Source organism: Pelodiscus sinensis, chromosome 12 (genome assembly GCF_052426305.1).
Source record: "Pelodiscus sinensis isolate ZL-2025 chromosome 12, ASM5242630v1, whole genome shotgun sequence".
Classification (NCBI taxonomy): domain Eukaryota; kingdom Metazoa; phylum Chordata; order Testudines; family Trionychidae; genus Pelodiscus; species Pelodiscus sinensis.
The window spans coordinates 44,077,337-44,097,859 of NC_143063.1; the positions used below are offsets into that span (position 1 = coordinate 44,077,337).

A 20,523-nucleotide genomic window follows, 5' to 3' on the forward strand; every position below is an offset into this window, starting at 1 on the left:
TCTCGGCAAAAAATATGCTAATGAAGGTATCATTTGCATGAATTTCAATCTCATTTGCATATTTTCTACTGATCCGTTTTTACACAAAAACAAGCAGTGAGGATGTTTTCTTTTTGCGCAAAACCCCCTTTTCCTGCAAGATCGGTAAACCGCCTTTTTTGGGGCATAAGGATCTTGTGGAAAAAGGGGATTTTGCGCAATAAGAAAACATCTACACTGCTGGTTTTTGCGCAAAAACCCCGGCAGAAAAACGGATTGGCAAAAAATATGCAAATGAGATTGCGACTTATGCAAATGAGTCCATCATTAGCATATTTTTTGCTGAGAACTCGTAGTGTAGACATAGCCTGGCTGTCTCCCTTTGTGCTGGACCAGTGCAGGGCTGTACGGTCCATTTCCTTCCAAGCTGTGAGTTTCCTCTGTTTTATTGCTTCGTGTCAAAATCATGAATGGTCAGTGTAGACGTAGACCCAAAGTATCGTGATAATGGCGCTTTACTTTATCTGGACATTGGGGATATGTCTACACTGCAGCTGAGAGCGAGCTTCCCAGCTCAGGTAGACAGACCCGTACTAGTTCTGCTTAAGCTAATGAGCAGAAAAATAGCAACGTGGTGGCTCAGGCTTGTCACCCATGTCCAAGCTCACCCAATGCCCTGGGTAGGAGCTTGAATAGCTCACCTGAGCTGCCATCCATATTGCAATGTCCACCCTGATAGGTTTACTGCACTAGCTGAGCTGACCTAGCTTGTGTGGTCACCTGGGCTAGAAGGAAGGCTCCCAGCTTCAGTGTAGATATCCCCTGAGGGTCCTGGAGAGATGCAGTCAATGGGCCAGCTCCAGACAGAGTCGAAATATTTGCAACTCCCACCGGAGAAGTACATGGGCTGCCTAGGTTTGCTAAATTTAAGGAGAGACACAGACACTTTTAAAGATGGATATGCCTGGATCTGGCAGTCAATCACCGCCTGGCCAGTTGCCTGATTTGGAAAATGGGTTCACTGTGTTCTGCATCTAGACCTTTATTTCCCTTTAACTTTTCTGCTGGCATCAAATGTTGCTTATTAGCTGCAGTTAGGTCCTTGGGTTTTGAATGCCTACAGTAGATATAGTTTATATGCCATAGGTGTCTTTCCTTTGCATGGTAAAAAGCCAGGGCAAATTTTTTTCACTGGATTTAAGTTTTAGCCTCTACAGTTCGTAAAACTAAATTACAGATTCAGTGAATCCCAGAGAGCTCCACTGGGAGGAATAAGTTATCACAAATTGTACTGCACGAGTGAATTTTCTCCGGGAAAAAAAAAGAGGAATTACTCAGGAAATCGATTTTTCTCAATAAAGCTGTCTTAAGTTGAGCCGTCTGTCCAACAATGAAATTAATCAAAAACAGTCCAAATGGATACAAAAATAAGACAATTTATCAGAATCCAGATGTCTCTGTGGAGTCCTTCACAGTTCCCGTTAAAAATTCAGTTAATTCCTTCTTGATCTCACGTTGCTCCTCACAGAAGCAAATATAACTATGTGTAAGTAAAGCATTAAAACACAAATAGGATTCTAAGCATGCAGGAGCATGAATCTCTCTCTCTGAAAGATGTATTTTGGGGGCTTTATGAGTTTACCCCATGCAGATGCCCTATCCTTTCACAGTTGAGATATTGGGTTTTGCACTGTCTTTAGCATTTATGCAAGAGACTCTAGAGAAATACTACAGATTACAAACAGTGCAAGTGAAGGTCATTCAAATCTGGCTATAAAGTTTTACAATCTGTATTAAATCAAAGGGAGAAGGAGGAGGAGCTAAACCTGTGGAGCGGCCAAGAAACGCTGGAGCTTTCTCACTAGAATTAAATGCCTTGTATAGTGATTTATCTAACAAGTGGTTCAATCCAGTTATAAATAACACTACAGACTTGAGGAAAGGAAAAAGCAAAGAGGTCTGCTCAGTTTAAAAAGGGGTTCTTATATATATGTACTAGATTTACCCAGCATTGCAAGGGTCGTTAACACAATTCATTTTTTTCTTAAATAAAATGAAAATGTCCAGGTTTCATTGAAATCATGGGGTGGGTTGTGGGGAGGGGTCCTGAATTCAGGCTGCCCCAGTGAGAGAGGTCTACCCCAGCCCTCTCTCACTGCAGCAGCGTGGGGCCAGGAGAGAAGCACCTCTCCATGGCTACTGCAGCTCCAGTAGCCACAATCAGGAGAGGGGTGATGACCACTGCCTGGGGTAGGCCCAAGTTCATCTGCTTCCTGCCTTCCTCAGCCAGAGTGAGGAATGGAGTAAACTGTGCACTTTCCCCTGACTCCCTGACAAAGGGGAATAGCCAGCAATATTCCTGTATGAATAGGGGGAGGGCGTTTCAGACCCCCACCTCACCCTCCTTGAAGGATGCCTGGATGCCTTGAAGGATGCCTCATTCCATGAGGTTTAACTGGTAATTCTAAGTAAGGGGTTTATTTCAGAATCGCCCTTCTCTGCCGCGTGTAGACGGGGGCAGTTATTCCAGGCTAGTCAATTTCCAGAATGGCTACCGGCCGGGAACATGCTAACGAAGTGCAGGATATTTAAATCCCGCGCTTCATTTGCAATTTCGGTCACCCTCATTAGCCTCCCTAGTTCGAACTGAGGGGATAGTGAAGATGTACCCTGAGAGACTTGGGCCTGGGACAGTTCTGGATTGGGGGAGTACCCCCCGCCAGCCCCTTTCACCTGCTGTGATTATGTCTCTTTTCTGAGTGGTTATATGAGAAGCAATCCCATTCCAGGCACATCCCATTTTCCTAGAATGATTAAACCCTTACCTTGGTTTAGATTATACCGAATTTGATGGTCCTGGCTCTTATCGTTTAGCAGGAGTCCTTGAACAGACGGACAGATAGACAGACATACACACACAGACAGACAAGCTCTCTCAAATATATAGTAGGCAGAAAGCAGCAGAGAATGCGCTCTTCCTAAGCCCTGGGGGAGGAGAAATTCTGAGAGTAGAATGTTATGTCCCTACGCTCCTCACCTCGGTCTTGTGCTCCTAAAGTGCTCAGTAGCTCTGCAAATCAGGTTATATTTAATTCAAGTGCCTAAGTAAGAAGTTAGGTGCCTAACCTCAACCACCCAAGTTAGAACATGTAGTCTGTGTCTATATATAAAAACACACAGGAGACCGCTCAGAAACGATACTGTTCTGATGAGCGTGGCAATGGAAATATATGGGGACTAGAACTGCCTACTGCAGGGTTTCTTGCTTTCTCAAAAGCAGCTGGACTGGTTTCCATCAAAGACAGGACACGGGTCTAGATCAACCACAGGTCTGATCCAGTCCTCCAATGGCGGTAGACGACTATAATGTCTGAGCACAGACATTTCTGCTCAGGATGAATTTAAGTTATTTGCACGTTGCTGGTATTTATTGGACGGTGTTGGTTTGTGATTAGTGAAAGTTTCTAAAACATACCTCTGTAAAGGGTCCTCCGCAATCTCTTTATATGGAAGTTGTCAGTGACACCACACGGTGGTGCTCTTTATAGTTTTTCAGTTTGCAAAGGAATGAAGTGATTCAGAGGACAGAATGACTCATCAGCTCTCCTTTTCATTGTTCTCACTTCTTTTCCTTATCCCTTCTTTGTTTGCCTTAATCTTCCCTGCTGCTTGCTTGGCTTCTCTCTCTTTCTTTTTGTCTCCCTGTCCCTTTTTTTTTCTTGTAATACCTTGCAAATTCATAGACTTTAAATGGTTCCTTCTGGCTTATAACATTCAATTTTAACCTCCTGTAGCACAAAGTCCATATAATCTCACCCAATAAACTCTGGAAATCTTTGCTAACTTATAACCTGCTGGTTAGAACTTTCCTATCACTTGTATAAATAATTACTCCTATCCATGCTGCCTTGTTAGTTCCCTCAAGGTGAAATTCAGCTCCTCAAAATAGGGCTTGCATGGGACCCAAGTGGTGCACAGGTTCTTCTGCTGCCCCTCTGTAAAGGTATGAATTCCATCATTCATATGAAACAATCCTCAGTATGTGAAAACTTAAGAAATATTTGAAAGCTGCGTTAGCAGATGTTGGCATCTTTGGCCCTCAGTAGCGCTGCCCTTGGGTTGTAATGGATCACGGTCAAGGTTTCCAAAAGTGATTCAAGATGCTTCAATTCTTGCATGCTCAACTTGAAAAAGTGGACACCAAGACAAAATTGCTTGGATGAGTACCAAAGTGTATCTGAAGCATGTAGGGACAAAATCAAAAAAGGCTAAGTCATCAGATGAGTTATACCAAGCAGGGGACACAAAAGGCAATAAGAAGAGGCTCTATAAATACATTTGGAACAAGAGAAAGACAAAAAATGTAAGCCCACTAATCAGTAGGACAGGAGAGCTAATAATGGATGACATCAAAATGGCTGACATGTTCAATGCTCTTTTGCTCCATTCTTCTCCAGAAAAATTAATTGACCAGATGCATAACATAATGACACAATTTTACCACCAATTACAGAGAGAGACTACTGAACTGGAATTCATTTACAAATTTGATGCTGTCAACCTGAACTTGAATAAAGATATTAACTGGTTAACGCACTACAAAGCCAATTTCCCCTGACTTTGACATTCATATTTTCACATCAAAAGCTATGAATGGGACATATCCAGTCTACTTAATTAGCTTCATTAACGTGGGTCCTACAATTGATAGGTAACTACTTTTGCTGTTGTTTATACCTTGGATTCTGTTTTTTCCCACTCCAGCTCATCTGATGAAGTGGGTTTTACCATGAGAGCTCATGATCCTATACATTTGTTAGTCTCTAAGGTACCACAGGACTACTCATTGTTATTACAATTATTAACAACAAGTGATAAGGAATACAAGCCAAAGTAGGGAAAGAATAATTTAAAGAATATTTAAGTAAGTCATGTTGTCAGGAACTGATGACACTTATTTTAGGAAGCAATCTCAGAACTGTTAGCAATTCTCCTCAAGAACCGATAGAGGACAGGTGTGGTCCCAGAGCACTGGAGAAGGAGAAACACAGTACTTATCTCTACAAAAGCGTATAAAGAGGATTTGGAAAAGTATAGACCAACCAGCCTAACCAAGATATCTGAAAAGATATTGGAACACATTATTAAACAATCAATTTGCAAGCACCTGGAGGATAAAAGGTAATGTAGCCCAGATGGATTTATCAAAAGCAAATCACACCAAATCACCCTCATTTCTTTCTGTTACAGTATTACAGGCCTAATGGATATGAGGAGAAGCAAGGGAGTGAGGAACATAACATAACTTGGTTTTAATAAGGCTTTAACACAGGGCCACTTGGCATTTTTATAAACAATCTAGAGAAATGTAGTCTTGATAGAATTGCTATAAAGTGGGTGAGTGACTGGTTGAAACATCATGCTCAAAGTATAATTATCAATGGTTCACTGTCAAACTAGAAGAAAGCATTTACTGGGGACCTGTAGGTGTCTGTCCTAGATCCAGTACTAGTCTATATTTTCACTAATAACTTGCATAATAGAGTGGAGAGTGTGCTAATAACATTTTCAGATGACACAGAGCTGAGAGAGGTTGCATGCACATTAGAGGACAGCATTAAAATTCAAAACAGCCATAACAAATTGGAGGTCTAAAATCAACAAGATTAAATTAATTAAAGACAAGTCCAAAGCACTGCACCTCTGAAGGAAAAATCAAACACGCAACTATAATATAGGGAGTAACTTGGCAGGCAGATCTGGGGGGGCGACAGTGGATCACAAATTGAATATGCAGTTCCAAAAAAGGCTAATGTCATTCTGGGTGCCTTGACAGCTCTCGTGTACACCAGGAAGGCCCCATCTGAAGTCCGGTGTCCAATCTTTAGGAAGGAAGTGGATGAATTAGAGCAGTTTTTCTTAAACTGTGTTCCGCGGCACACCGGTGTGCCGCGAGGCTTTTGGAGGTGTGCTGTGGAGAACAGAATTCAAAATGGCCATCCTTAAAGGGGCAGGCGACCTTTTTTGTCTTCTCAATAACTCCCCCCCATCCTTTTTTATTTTTTGCTCAACAAAATGGGTGTTCCCCATTAAAAAAAAAATTATTGTTTGGTGTTCCTCACTCTTAATAAGTTTAAGAAACACGGAATTAGAGAGATTCACCCTGTCCTAGCTCATTCTGCATCTCCACTCATGCCAGGAACCATCGCTTCCTTATGACTCGGCCCTCTGTTTAGATCAGCATATTGTATTCCCCTTTTGGGACTGGGGGGGGGGGGGAGTTTTTTCCCAGACAAATTGCTTCAGGCAGTGCTGTCCTCTGTCTGGCCTGGGCCATGTTGTAGGGTAAGCTGGACCCACCCTCCAGCCTCAGTTCCAGCTCAGGGGCGCACTAATCAGCAGCCCTATTCCTTGCTTCTTTTCCCATGAGCCTTCTCCTACATTCCTGGTTTCCCCCATCCTTGGGTTCACCAGCTCCCGACTCCCTCCTCTTGGGGAGTAACTGTGGACTGATCTCTGGTATCTAACTCCGGAGCCATAGGATGGGTTAGGGCAGCTGCCCTGGGCCCCATGTTTTGGGGACCACCCTATGGACAGGATGGTCTCCCATACTGAAGTTAGCCCACAGGGCTCTAGGAGGCCTGAGTTTGGCTGCAGGGGTTACCACAGCAGCGGGAGCCACAGGAAGTGGAGCGATGCGGCAGCTTGCTCCGCCATCGCCCAGCCAGATCACTTTGCTCCACTCCCCCTGCGGGACGTGGGCTTGGATTTGCAGAGCAGGGCAGGCTGGGGCAGGGTCGCCCTGTTTCCTGCTGCCGCAGTGAAGCGGAGCGACCCGGCTAGGAGAAAGGCAGCAGAACGGAGCAGGCAGCTGGGTAACTCTGCTTCCCGCAGCTTCCACCCAGGCTTCTGCTGCCACCCTGCAACCAGACCCCTGGTAATCCTATGGGTTGCATCACTTGGGGAGGGGGCTTCAGGGAATGGGAGCAATGGGGGGCAGGGAGAAGGGAGGAGCAGAGGCAGAAGAAGGTGGGATGGGAGCAGAGGAGGGGCAGGAAGAGACAGGGTGGGGGTCAGGGCCTGTTTCAGAAGGGGAGTGGTTGCCCCGGACTCCCCATCCTCCTAGGGAAGCTCTGCGAATACACCTGCCTTCTGCCACAGATTGACCACAGCTTACCTTCCTGCAGCCTCTTCTGTTGCCACTTCCTGGCTTTTCTGGGCTCTATCCCTTCCTGTTCAGCCAAGCCAGGGGTCTAATCAATCGGTCCCTTCTCCCTGGCTCCTCCTCCAGGTGCTGCCTGGGGAGTTCATTGGCCTACCAGTCCACCTCAGCTCTTTCAAGTTGTGTGTGGGTTGCACCCCCCCCTTTACAGTTGGGTACTCTTAGGAGGGTGATACCCTTACCAAGGGGATTTTGTGCATTTCCTGGGGGTAGGAAGCATGAATGGCTCCCCTCCTGTGGGGAGGGAACAGAGAAGCCTGAAGCAAATTGTAGCCTTTTCCTTCCCCGATTCTGCTTTGTCCCCAGGCGAAGGGCAGTGACTGTGCTGAACCTGACACGATCACACTTCGTCACAGCCCAAAGTGTGGGCTTCACCTCACCAGCAAGAAGATGGGCTCCAAGCCGCAGGGTGGCCAGTTGAGAGGTGAGCCTTGGGTATGATCCCCGGTATGCTTTCTTCGGCACGTTTGTGAAAAATGCAGGGCCCCGCCATACAGAGGGGGAGAGGAATGATAGCTGACGGAGGCTGCACTTTGCAAAGATTTTCCTGGGAGTAGGAAGGGCCAGCAAACTGCATACCCAGGTGGAGCCAGGCTGCAAAATGCCTGGGTACCACAAATAGACACTTTTAGACAGTTCAGACTCAGTCCCAGAGCTGCTTTCCCACTTGTCCATCTTAGACACTATTACCATAGTATCTAAGCACCTCACAGTACTTAATATATTTATCTGAAACACACCCCAGTGAGGCAGAACGGTGTGATTATCATCTGTCAATAAGTATGGAGACACAGTGGCTTGATCAAAGTCACACCAGAAATGCTTGTGGCTGAGCAGCAAATTGAATCCTGCTCCTTCAGACCCCAGGCTAGCACCCTAACCATTGGGCCAGCCTTCCTCTCTTCTAAAACAAAATGATCCTCATCCACAAATGACCATATTGCGTGTGGTTCTTCCTCTTGTTTCCAAGCTGGTGGAGGCACTGCAGAAGATGACTGCCCTACAGAGGCCCAGCGGTGCTGCATTTCTGAGGACACCATCATGAAGTTGGCTGGTCTTGCTCTCCAGGTAGGCGTGTCCATTTGCATCTCACAGACTCGCTCCCTGTGCACCAGTGAGAATTCTCTCCCTTTTTATGGACAGGCAGCAGAGAAAGGTGCTGCCATTCTCAGCAATAAGTGTTTGTTTATTAAAGGTGGGAAAAGCACATGGAACCGCAAGGAATATTGAGTGGACCGTGAAGGAAAACGTAATCTACTTCCTCCAGGTGAGATTAATTATCATTATCTCTGAGCTAGCTTGTCCTAGGCCTTCCCCTAGGTTGCTTTGTAGATGTACCCTTAGGGTACAGCTGATGGGCACAGCTGATGGGCACAGCGCAGCAGCCATTTTAATTTAAATGAAGCGGCGATTATTTAAATCGCCGCTTCATTTGGGTATGTCTAGTAAACTAATCTACATGACTCTGGCGACAGAGCCATGTAGTCTAGACATACCCTTAGAGACTAACAAATATATATATAGTATCATGAGCTTTTGTGGGTAAAACCCACTTCATCAGATGAGTACGTTATAATTGTTAGGGATTTAGGGATTTGGCCACAGACTGTAACAAGCTACACTATTGTTCTGTGACTCACCCCTCATCTGTAAAATGGGGTTGCCCACAGAGTGAGGATGACTTCACTGATATGCAGGGGATACTCTGTCGCCAGAGGGATGTATATTAGACATACCAACATTGCAAATGAAGTGGGGATTTAAATTTCCTGTGCTTCATTTGAATAAAAATGGCCACCGTGTTTTGATGAGTCAGCAGTGAGTCGGCAAAAAGCGGCTGTCAAGACGGGGATCAGAAGACAAAGCCTTTGTTGGCCGATCCCTTATGCCTCGTAAAATGAGGTTTACAGGATCAGGCGACAAAGGCTTTCTTTGTCGCCTGATACCCGTCTTGACAGCCTCATTTTGCCAACAAACTGCTGACTTGGCAAAACACGGTGGCCATTTTTATTCAAATGAAGCACGGGAGATTTAAATCCCTGCATCATTTGCAATGTCAGTATGTCTAATTTACATCCGTCTGGTGACAGAGTATCCCCTGCATATCAGTGAAGTCATCCTCACTCTGTGGGCAACCCCATTTTACAGATGAGGGGTGAGTCACAGAATAAGACCCTCCGGAAAAGGGCACTTTTTCCGGAGGATCGGGGCCAGTGTAGACGCTCTTTTCCGGCTTTTAAAAAAGCCGGAATAAAGCGGCGGACATTTTTATTTAAATGCCGCGGGGGATATTTAAATCCCCCACGGATTTCCCTACGACGACTGGTGAAATTTACATGCCCCTTCCGGAAAAGGGGCCAGTGTAGACGAGCCCAACGTGTCTTAACTATAAGACTATCCTTCTTAGTTTCCCATTTAGGACCAAGTTAGGTGTGCCTTAGGCAAAATTCCTATTGAAATGGATGGGACCCTTTTTTTTTCTTAGGATGCTAGGGTGGGTTATTATGGAAATGTTGTCTTCCAGACCAGAGTTCACAACAACTCACCTTAACCAACTTCTGACTGCTTCTATTTGTAATGGAAATTTCTACTCTTAATGGAAATGCTGGCAGGCCATTAACTACAGCACAGCTGTGTATGATATGTTATTTGTTGCACATCACAGTAGCAAAGCGAGTGAGCTAGCCAGGCTTTTAGAATTTTGTGCACATAGCTGCGTGCGCAAAAGTGTGCAGAGTTAATTTACAATGACCACAGTCAGACACTGGAATGTGATTCTGGTAATTTTGTTTACCAAAATCATCCAAATCCCAATTTTTTCATTCCCAATCTTGGGCTTACTGTTATTGTAAGACTTCCAGACTCCTACCACATGTTTATAAGTTGGTAAAACTACTGTGATAATATTTTCCATGGTCCATGCTAATTAGATTAGCAAATACAGCTCGTTTAACATACTTCCAAAAAATTAGTTGTGAATAAATTCAGTGCTCATAGAAGGGAGGGAAAAAGAAGCATGGCATAAATGTCAAGAGACGCTAGACAAGCTTCCTCTATTCAGCGCTGCCAGGGCACATCAAGTTTGATTAGAAGTACTTGATACTGCTTCTGTCCTGACCTACAACCCTGCCAAACGCTGTCAATGCAACTCATACTTTTGCAACATTCTGTTGTTCCAATTCGGGGAACTCTACAGAAGAGTGGCAATCATGCCAGATTGCATTGTGGTTTTGTGAGGAGAATAAAATCAGGGTTAAGATGTGGACACCAAACCCCCTATTGATTGTGAAGTCAGGCAAGGATTTGAACTTGCCATCAAAAACGGAGTGCAATGATGCCTCGTAACAACAGAACAGCCTTGCCTCCTTATTTGATGTGTAAAAGGAATAGATTATAGTGGAACAAATAATGGAAACTTCTCTGGCAACATAAGTTTCAGGGCCTGTGCCTGACAGTTCTATGGATGATACCTAGTAATTACTTCAGCTACTCCCAGAAGAGTGCACAAATGCCCAGTTATATGATAATATCGATTTGCACACAAACAGTTTTGCAAACAAGACCCTGTTTTACAAACAGGACCATAGTGACAATTAAAAGGGGCCCCCTATTACAGAAAGGATGTAGATGCATTAGAGAGAGTCCAGCAGAGAGCAACAAAAATGATGAGCATATGACTTATGAGAAGAGGCTGAGGGATTTGGGCATATTTAGTCTACAGAAGATTGGGGGGGATTTGATAGCAGCCTTTAACTACCTGAAGGAAGGTTCCAAAGAGGATGGAGAGAGGCTGTTCTCAGTAGTGATGGATGGCAGAACAAGGAGCAATGGTCTCAAGTTGCAGTGGGCGGAGGTCTAGGTTGGATATTAGGAAAAACTATTTCCCTAGGAGGGTGGTGAAGCGCTGGGATGGGTTCCCTAGGGACGTGGTAGAATCTCCATCCCTAGAAGTTTTTAAGTCCCTGCTTGACAGATGCTTGGCTGGGATGATTTAATTGGGATTGGTCCTGCTTTGGGCAGGGGGTTTGACTCGATGACCTCCTAGGTCTCTTCCAACCCTATGATTCTATGAAAACCTGATCACTTAGCAATGAAAAAGGTTGTATCGGTTTAGTATGACAACATTTTGAATCAAAAGCATTCTTTAAATCAAGTGGAAATAATTTCCACTCCTGTATTTTTTCCTCATATTTAGGATAGACCTGTGACAGCTTTTGACCTGGCGTCAGAATTTGAGCTGATGCATGAATTTGACTCTGGTTTCCCATCAGACTATCAGTGGCTAACAACAGCCAATATAAGGTAAGTACTGGGGATCAATGAATTGTTTTGATTTCATGGTTTTCCACAAATCTTATGGCTTCTTCATATATCTATTTACTAAGCCAAAGGCCAGTACATGGCGCTTGAACATTATGGCCAAAATTATGAAACTTGGGCACCAAAATTTTGACATCTACATATACATTTAGGCAGCTAACTAAGTGGCCTCTTTTTGTTTTTGTATGAGCATTCACAGCTCCTAGTGGAGTTAGACATTTACACGTTAATTTAAGGAGTAACTCCATTAGCTGGCTACAGTAGTAAGCTGTTATCCTCTATGTGAGCCAACTGCAGGGGGACATGACACATGCTTATCACAACGATCACATTATCACCAAATGTCAATGGACGGATCAGTTTGCAATAACCAGTATGTAACAAATAAATTGCCTAGGGAGGTTGTGGAATCTCCATGACTGGAGATATTTAAGAGCAGGTTGGATAGACATCTGTCAGGGATGATCTAGACCGTGCTTGGTCCTGCTGTGAGGGCAGGGGACTGGACTTGATTTCTCAAGGTCCCTTCTAGTTCTAATGTTCTATGATTCTGTGATTCTATGAAATGGACACGCTTTAAAGACATTTTTATGGACATAAAAAAATTACCTTTCTAAATGCGTAGATAAAGCATTGCCATAACTTGTAAATAACCTGGACTTTTCCAGTTGGGTCTTGACTTCCATAAAGAAAGCTAAACACTGATATTGAGATCTAAGCTCTGAGAATGAATGATTTGACTGTTTTCAGTGAAACAGCTCCCGGTGCTGTGACCCCACTGATGTGGGCTGTGTTTGGGAGAGCCCTACAGTATGCAGCTCAGGTGAGATTTTAAAAAGAAATCTTGAACGCAGATAAGGGTGGGTTTTTTTGATGAATGGGGTATTTATCCAATTCATCATCATCATCTAAATTCCTATATAGAACCTTTCATCTGAGGGTATGGTACATAGGAGATAAGTACTGTTCGCTGTATTTTACGGATGCGAAGTGTTCTGCTAATAGCTCTGGCAGGCTTTTCACTTTAAAGTTAACTAGATCCTCACCGGAGGAAGCAGAGCCACAGAACAGGGATAGGAAGAGGTGGGAGGGTGGACATTAAGACCCAGCGATGCCCCAGATTTTCAAGTGCCCTACGCAGCTGCATTTTCTGCCATTGGGTAGGGGTGGCTCTGATGCTAATAATGTTTCGCTTTTAAATCACTTCCAGCAATTCTGTGTGCATAGTGGAGGGCTGGATGGACTCAAGCCATACAGTTTTCGATGCCTGGATATGTACTGCGGCCATTTGTTCCTGAATATTATGGTATGACTCAAAGAATGGAAAGGCATCTGATCAACTTTCCTTTTCTTCCACTGATTGGGCTGCTCTTAAAATATCCCTGTAGCATCCCTCTCACAAATGCCATGTCTGCCCATAGGGAAATAAATTGTTCTTTGGGTACTTCATGAGATATGCTGCATATTGCTATGCAAGGACTATATATTACCACGTATAAAACAATATAATTACAATTATTAAATTACTCTGCTATATACAGGTGAAAGGAGGCAAAACGTACTTCCTAAAGTGGTGAGGAGTCCTGTGGCACCTTATAGAGTACCTACCTCTGGAAATTTCCACTACTTGCATCTGACGAAGTGGGTCTTTGCCCACGAAAGCTTATGCTCCAACACTTCAGTTAGTCTATAAGGTGCCACAGGACTCCTCGCCGCTTTTGCAGATTCAGACTAACATGGCTACCCCTCTGATACTTGACACTTCCTAAAGTGTTACTAATTATTTATTTACCTCTTAGTGATCATGAAGCAAAAAGGCCTGGTGATAGAAGATGCAGGGATTAGCCCCAATTCCACTCATGGAGCAATAAACAGTTGCTGTTATCTGTTCTTTCCACAAAAGTATCTGAGCATGTCTGTTCTCTCTCTTCAGTCGATTGCTGTTTCATTTGAACAAGCCAACCTGGTGTATGGGAAGAACAAAGCTCTCTGCTTTTTGATAGAACAAGTAGGTGCTAATTAGGCTCTTGGACTTCTAAGAATTGAAACATTTGGTTCATTAGTTAATTCCCATTTTCTGTTCCGTTTCTTCCACCAGGAACTGCCTGAGTTGAGCTCTTATGACCTTGTTGTAACATACGGGGAATTACCAATGTGGAGAAAGATCTTAAATAGCTTCAAATCTGCAATGGTAAGGAGTGCAAGGTTCTTGGCGCCTGTGAGGAACAAATATCTCTCTTTCTCTGGGTTCTCATGGGATACGTCTAGACTACAGGCTTTTGTCAACAGAGGCTTTGTCGACAGATACTGTCGCCAAAGCCTCTGTCGACAAAGAGCGTCTAGACTACAGCCAATTCTGTCAACCAAGCAAGCCGCTTTGTCGACATGAGTGTGGACGCAAAGGACAGTGTAGATGCAATAACACCTTCTCTCGACAGAACTCTGTCAACAAAAGGCGTTATTCCTCATAGCATGAGGTTTACCGCCGTCGACAAAACTGCCAAGTTCTGTCGACGTTATGTTGACTGAACTCGGTGGTAGTGTAGTCGCAGGTATAGTTTTGTCAACAAAAGTCCACTTTTGTCGACAAAACCCTGTAGTCTAGACACACCCATGGTGTTCTGTCCCTTGCTGATTTAGGCACGTTGTGTCAGATGCAGGTAGTGAAGTACCATTTGAAGATTTTTAAGGCTTTTCCATTTAAGGTCTAATGTTTGTGAAGAGCCCAGTCAGGATTTTATTTGCACACAAGCACTCTGTTGTGTGGGAAGAGAAAAGAGTAAAATCCCCCTGTCATTTCTTGTAGGGCCTCATATCAATAGTCAATTGAATTCACGTATTAAAACCTTGTAACGTGTAGCGCTCCTCCTTACCACATGCCTTTAGAATGAGCCATATAACCAAGATCCAGACTATTTGTGGTCATTAAGCATCCAGTGGAGCTGTGGACAGGAGTCACAGACTCAGCTGTGCTCAGTTTCTGCTGAGAGAAATGGAAGGAGGAAAGACTGGTTATAGCTCTCTGATTCTGGCCCATCAGGAAGCTTGTACTAGCTGGGGACTGCTGGAATTCAGTGCAGCCAGACACATGTTGGGGACTCATTTTCAAATCTAGCCATTGAGCTAGTAATGTGAGAAACTGCTGCTTTTGAGATGAAAATAAATTCATACTCTCCCAATTTCAAAATGTTGCCACCAATATATTTTTAATGTATAGGCCTTTAATTTATTTTGAATAGGGTGCAAAAGCTGGGGGAAATGTTTTGTTTTCTCTTCTCCGTCAAGCAGCATCAATGCCTGATCTTTTGAGTTGCCAAACTATTGTACCTATTAGCTTGTTTCTTCTCTTCCTTAATAGGGTTTACACATCCCTAAGCAATCCATTACATCAGTTAAAAAAATCAGTCATTTTACTAAGGGCCTTATCCTGGATGACAATGCTTATTCAGTCAGGCTATGTCTACACTGGCATGATTTTCCGGAAACGGCAGGACTTTTTGCGGAAAAGCGTCCGTGGCCAATCTAAATGCGCTTTTCTGCAAAAAAGCTCTGATCGCCATTTTCGCGATCGGGGCTTTTTTGCGGAAAACAAATCTCTGCTGTCTACACTGGCCCTTTTGCGCAAAAGTTTTTCGGAAAAAGACTTTTGCCCGAACGGGAGCAGCATAGTATTTCCGCAAAAGCACTGACAATCTTACATGAGATCATCAGTGCTTTTGCGGAAATTCAAGCGGCCAATGTAGACAGCTGGCAAGTTTTTCCGGAAAAGCGGCTGATTTTGCGGAAAAACTTGCCAGTCTAGACACAGCCTCAGCTTTCTTTGAAAGGATTAAAAAAACTGAGACCACCCCCCAAATCAAAACAGCTGGCCGGTGATAGTTAAGTGGTTGACAGTACCATTTCTAAATACTACATATATATGTACTACAGATAACTACTTATAGTTTGTATAGAGTTGTTAAAGCACCAAGATTATAACTGGGCTGAATACCAGAAAAAATAATTAATTAAACAAATCATTTTGGGGAGGGGGGCGGGGAATTAAAATAAAATGAATAATTTATTCAGCAAATAATAAGAAGCTAAACCCAAGCCATCTAGGAGTAAAATTATTGTTAATTTTTGCTACAGGTTGAACTTCTCTAGTCCAGCATCCTCGGGACCTGACTAGTGCCAAACTAGAGAATTTGCCAAACCTCAGGAAGTCAGTATTGTCTGGCAGCATTACCAACACTCCCACGCCTTCCTGGGCTCTTTGAAGACAATTAGGGGTAGATTAGAGCTAAATAAAAGCACAGAACACTGAGAGTCAGGACTGGTGGCTGTAGACAAACTTTATAGGACCACGGGAAACTTGGCCACAGCAACGATAAGTGGACATCCGGCTAACTAGAATCATGCTGGACCATGGATGTTGCCAGACCAGACAGTGCAGAGCTACAGAGCTTTATTAACATTAGCACTTATAATTTTTTTCACATATGTTTACTCACTTCTAAAAACTGCTTTGAATTTTTGTGGCCTTTCTTAGTTCTTGCTGAGCAATATTTTTAGACAACGGCATTGGTTCAAGCAACTCCAGACCTTCCGCATTCCCTCTGGCAGCAATGCCACGGAAGCTTATCTTCATATTGATCGACTTCTGCCAGAATATTCTGATGTAAGTAGTTTGTTGCACTGGTTTATCATTTTTTAGATAAATTCATTGAATCGACAATTCACATTTTCTCAAATCAACAAGAAACTCAAATTCAGTTGTCTTGGTTTGCAGTTTGGCCCATTGCACTTAGTGGTTATTTCCCACAAACTTTTCATTACGTTCTGTATTGATTTTAGTTCTAGTTTTGAGCTTTGGATAAACTGACAAGTGCAAATGCAGTAGGTAACTATAAATGAAAAGTAACCTTTCATTGACTGAAAGATGACATGATGTCATGCACATAAGCAAAACAGAAGTCTTGTTGTATCTTAGAAACGAACAGATTTATTAGGTCGTGAGCTGGAAAGTGATTATGTACCAGATTGCTGACTTCTGTGTCTGTTATTGTCATTAATGTGTTACTTAAGTTGGTACCCAAAGATAAAATAAAAGCAGTAGTACCAAGAAAAAACCCAGAGAGAAAGGAGGAGTGAAAGAAAAGAGACAGAAACAGAAAGAAAAAAAAGGCTTATTAGAGAGATTTAAAAAATTTGATTCTTTTATGGTCCTTAATAGAACAGCTGTATACATTATCAGAAGTATACCTAATTAGTCTTATTTTACTGTATATTCCCAGCCATTCCCTATTGGCTGAATTATTTGATGTTTGTTCCTCTGTTTCCCAAGTTTTAAAATGGGAATAGTGATACTTATCCACCTTTGTAAAAAAGCCATTTTAAGATCCTCAGATTAAGATTTTTTTATACAAGACCCTCCATTCAACAAGATGCTTAATTATAAGCCTTACTTTTAAGCACATGAGCCATTTTATTAGAATCAACAGAGTTGCTTAAGGGTAGGCACGTGTATTTTACTGTATATACCCAGCCATTCTCTATTGGCTGAATTTTTTCTAGTTAAAAATTATCTAGAAAAGTTAGGTGTCTTCAAGTCACCAGGGCTTGATGAAATGCATCCTAGAATTCTCAAGGAGCTGATAGAGGAGGTATCTGAGCCTTTAGCTATAACTTTGAAAAGTCATGGAAGTCAGGAGAGATTCCAGAAGAATGGAAAAGGGCAAATATAGTACCCATCTATAAAAAGGAAATTAAGAACAACCCAGGAAACTACAGACCAGTCAGTGTAACTTCTGTGCCAGGGAAGATAATGGAGCAAGTAATTAAGAAATTCATCTGTAAACATCAGGAAGATAACGAGGTGACAGGTAACCGTCATCATGGATTTGTAAAGAACAAATCATGTCAAACCAATCTGATACTTTTCTTTGATAATATAATAAGGGAGAAGTGGTGGATGTGGCATACCTAGACTTTAGTAAAGCATTTGATATGGTCTCGCATGATGATACCAAACTGGGAGGGATTCCAAGCGCTTTGGAGAATAGGGTCATAATTAAAAATGATCTGGACAAACTGGAGAAATGGCCTGAGGTAAATGGACAAATGCAAAGTACTTCACTTAGGAAGGAACAGTCAGTTTCACACTTTCAGAATGGGAAGAAACTATCTAGAAAGGAGTACTGCAAGAAAGGGATCAAAGGTTCATAGTGGACCACAAGCTAATTATGAGTCAACAGTGTGACACTGTTGCAAAAAAGCAAACATGATTCTGGGATGCATTCACAGGAGTGTTGTGAGCAAGACATGAAAAGTCATTCTTCTGCTCTACTCTGCACTGATTGGGTCTCAGTTGGAGTATTGTGTCCCGTTTTGGGCACCACATTTCAAAAAAGATTTGGAGAAGGTCCAGAGAAGAGCAACAAAAATAATTAAAGATCTAGAAAACTTGACCTATGAGGGCATACTGAAAGAATTGGGCTTGCTTGGTTTAAAAAAGAGAAGACTGAGAGGGGACATGATAGCAGTTTTCAAGTATCTAAAAGGTGTTACAAGGAGGAGAGAGAAAAATTGTTTGCCTTGGATGACTGGACCCAAAGCAACGGGCTTAAATTGCAGCAAGGGAGATTTAGGTTGGATATTAGGAAAAACTTCCTAACTGTTGGAGTGATTAAACACTGGAATAAATTACCTAAGGAGGTTGTAGAATCCCCATCACTGGAAATATTTAAGAGCAGGTTGGATAGACATCTATCAGGGATGATCTAGACAGTGCTTGGTCCTGCTGTGAGGGCAGGGGACTGGACTTGAGGATCACTCAGGGTCCCTTCCTTTTCTAGTGTTCTATGATTCTAAGTATTGTTCTTTATTGCAATGTTTCATATTATTTCAAATGTTTGTGGGAAATAAATTGTCAGGCTGAAAGCTGCTGTGAATCCAGATTTGTCCGTTAGGGTACGTCTACACTGCATGGCTATTTGATATCCCAAAATAGCTATCCCGCATCTGCACAAGCCACCCATTATTTCAAAATATTTTTCAAAATAATGGACGCATTATTTCGGTATCCTGGTAAACTTCATTCCACGAGGGCTAAGGGATGTCTCAAAATAGCAGGTTATTTTGAAATTTGGCGCTGTGTAGATGAACCAATTTTCAAAATAAGCTATTTTGAAATAGATTCGAAATAAGATACACAATTTGTGTAGCGCAATTTGCGTATCTTATTTCGAGTTTAGGGTACTGTGTAGACGAACCCCTAGGGTGTGTCTAGACTACATGGCTCTGTCGATGGAGCCATGTAAAGTAGTTTACCCGACATAGTCAATGAAGTGGGGATTTAAATAATCCCTGCTTCATTAAAATAAAAATGGCCACCGCGCTGTGCTGACAATCAGCTGATTTGGCACAATGTGGCAGTCTAGACGCAGATTGGTTGATAAGAGAAGCCTTTGTCGGCACAGCACGGTGGCCATTTTTATTTTAATGAAGCAGGGATTATTTAAATCCCCACTTCATTGACTATGTTGGGTAAACTACTTTACATGGCTCCATCAATGGAGCCATGTAGTCTAGATACACCCTTAGTGAATAGGCTGAACACTCAACAATAATTATAGCTAATGTCACGCATCCCTTGTTTTCTGTTTATTTGGAAGAATACTAAACAAGAACATAGTAGATGCTTCTGCTCTTTGAACCCTGGGAAACTTACCATGCTACATGATCTGAAGTACATTGGTACAATGGGCTAGATTTCACTACAATTCATGCTGGCGCAAAGCCATAGTTGCCCTTTTGAAGTAAGGGCGGAATACCAGCCATCTAAAATGGAAATCTCATGCGAGTGGCTCCCTCAGTAAATGCTAATGATCTTGGCTTGGTTAGAAACACCATGGTGGAGAAGGCTCCTATGGAATTCCTACTTCCTAATCTGAAACGAGCAAGCACAGCGGCCCTTTAAAATTCAAAGAAAACAGAGATTCATTGAACTCTTTCTGATCTCAATTATGTTTGAATTTTGGACTGAGGTCTGGAACAAGTCACCTAGCACTAATAATCAATTTCAGGTGGGTGGACTAAACTGCTGCTGCCTTGATTCTCATTGGCAATTTCTTTCTTAGGCACTTTTAACTTCACTGATGTGCTCTGCAGCATTTGCGATGTGGCCCACTTATTTGCTTAGCACCTTGTCTCAAGGAGAAAACCGTAAGAGACTACTTTATATACTGTCTTTTCAAAGGGTATTACCATATAGACCCGAACACATATACACGCAAGACATTAGATGTATCAGATTCACAGGCTTTGTTTCATGATTTGCCATTGGCACCTAGGAAACTGTTCAAGGCAGGAAGGGTTGGATACACAAGGCCAGATTAGGACTAGGAAGAAAATATTGATTTTACAGAATACAATTGCCTGCTATGCACAAGGTATTGGAAATGGTCTGGAAGTAGGCTCTCCATATTCCTGTTTTGGCACACTAACTAGTTGCTTGTCGCAGACACTGCAAAGGCATTTCCAGAAGAATTAGGGTTACCGCTGCCCTGAAGAGCAATGCAGACACTGAACCAGCTCAACTCTGGAAGGGCTCAGTTCTAGGGCACAGCACTGTACCCCCCCCCCAAAGGAATCAACCCCCCAAATAAAAGTTTTACACAGCGAAAGCTCACCAGGTAAGCTCCCTTTATCAATGAAAGAGAGATATGCACAGTGGTTGCTGCCTCCAGGAACCACTTATTTACACTGGGTCTGACTGTAAACAATAGTGTTTTTATTAAGTTCAACCAGTACGATTTAAGTGGTTGTAAGTGAAAACAGACAGATCAAAGTAAGTTACTAAATAAAAATGAATCGAAAATGCATAGCTAGTTCTACTTTACTAAGAAACTTGTCACGTGCAAATTCTTATCCTAAACTGCTGTTCTAACTTCATGCATAAGTTTCAAGGCAGAGATGATCTTTTACTATGACTTGGGTCTTCAGCCCTCTTTAAAGTTTTT

The 20,523-nt window shown here is 42.8% G+C and overlaps 1 protein-coding gene across 8 annotated transcripts in view; it reads left to right on the plus strand.

Moving 5' to 3' along the window:
• LOC102454033 (uncharacterized) overlaps positions 1-20,523 on the plus strand; it is an 86,151-nt gene that overhangs the window by 51,481 nt on the left and 14,147 nt on the right. For 7 of the 8 annotated variants that reach the window (XM_089781529.1, XM_075939969.2, XM_075939968.2 and 4 more), the window contains 10 exons: positions 7,475-7,625; positions 8,172-8,269; positions 8,397-8,468; positions 11,397-11,503; positions 12,272-12,344; positions 12,732-12,827; positions 13,455-13,529; positions 13,620-13,712; positions 16,053-16,181; positions 19,642-19,726. In XM_089781529.1, the coding sequence (XP_089637655.1) occupies positions 7,475-7,625; positions 8,172-8,269; positions 8,397-8,468; positions 11,397-11,503; positions 12,272-12,344; positions 12,732-12,827; positions 13,455-13,529; positions 13,620-13,712; positions 16,053-16,181; positions 19,642-19,726 (979 nt within the window). The remainder of the gene's footprint in view (positions 1-7,474; positions 7,626-8,171; positions 8,270-8,396; positions 8,469-11,396; positions 11,504-12,271; positions 12,345-12,731; positions 12,828-13,454; positions 13,530-13,619; positions 13,713-16,052; positions 16,182-19,641; positions 19,727-20,523) is intronic. The other variant, XM_089781525.1, reaches the window with a different exon arrangement.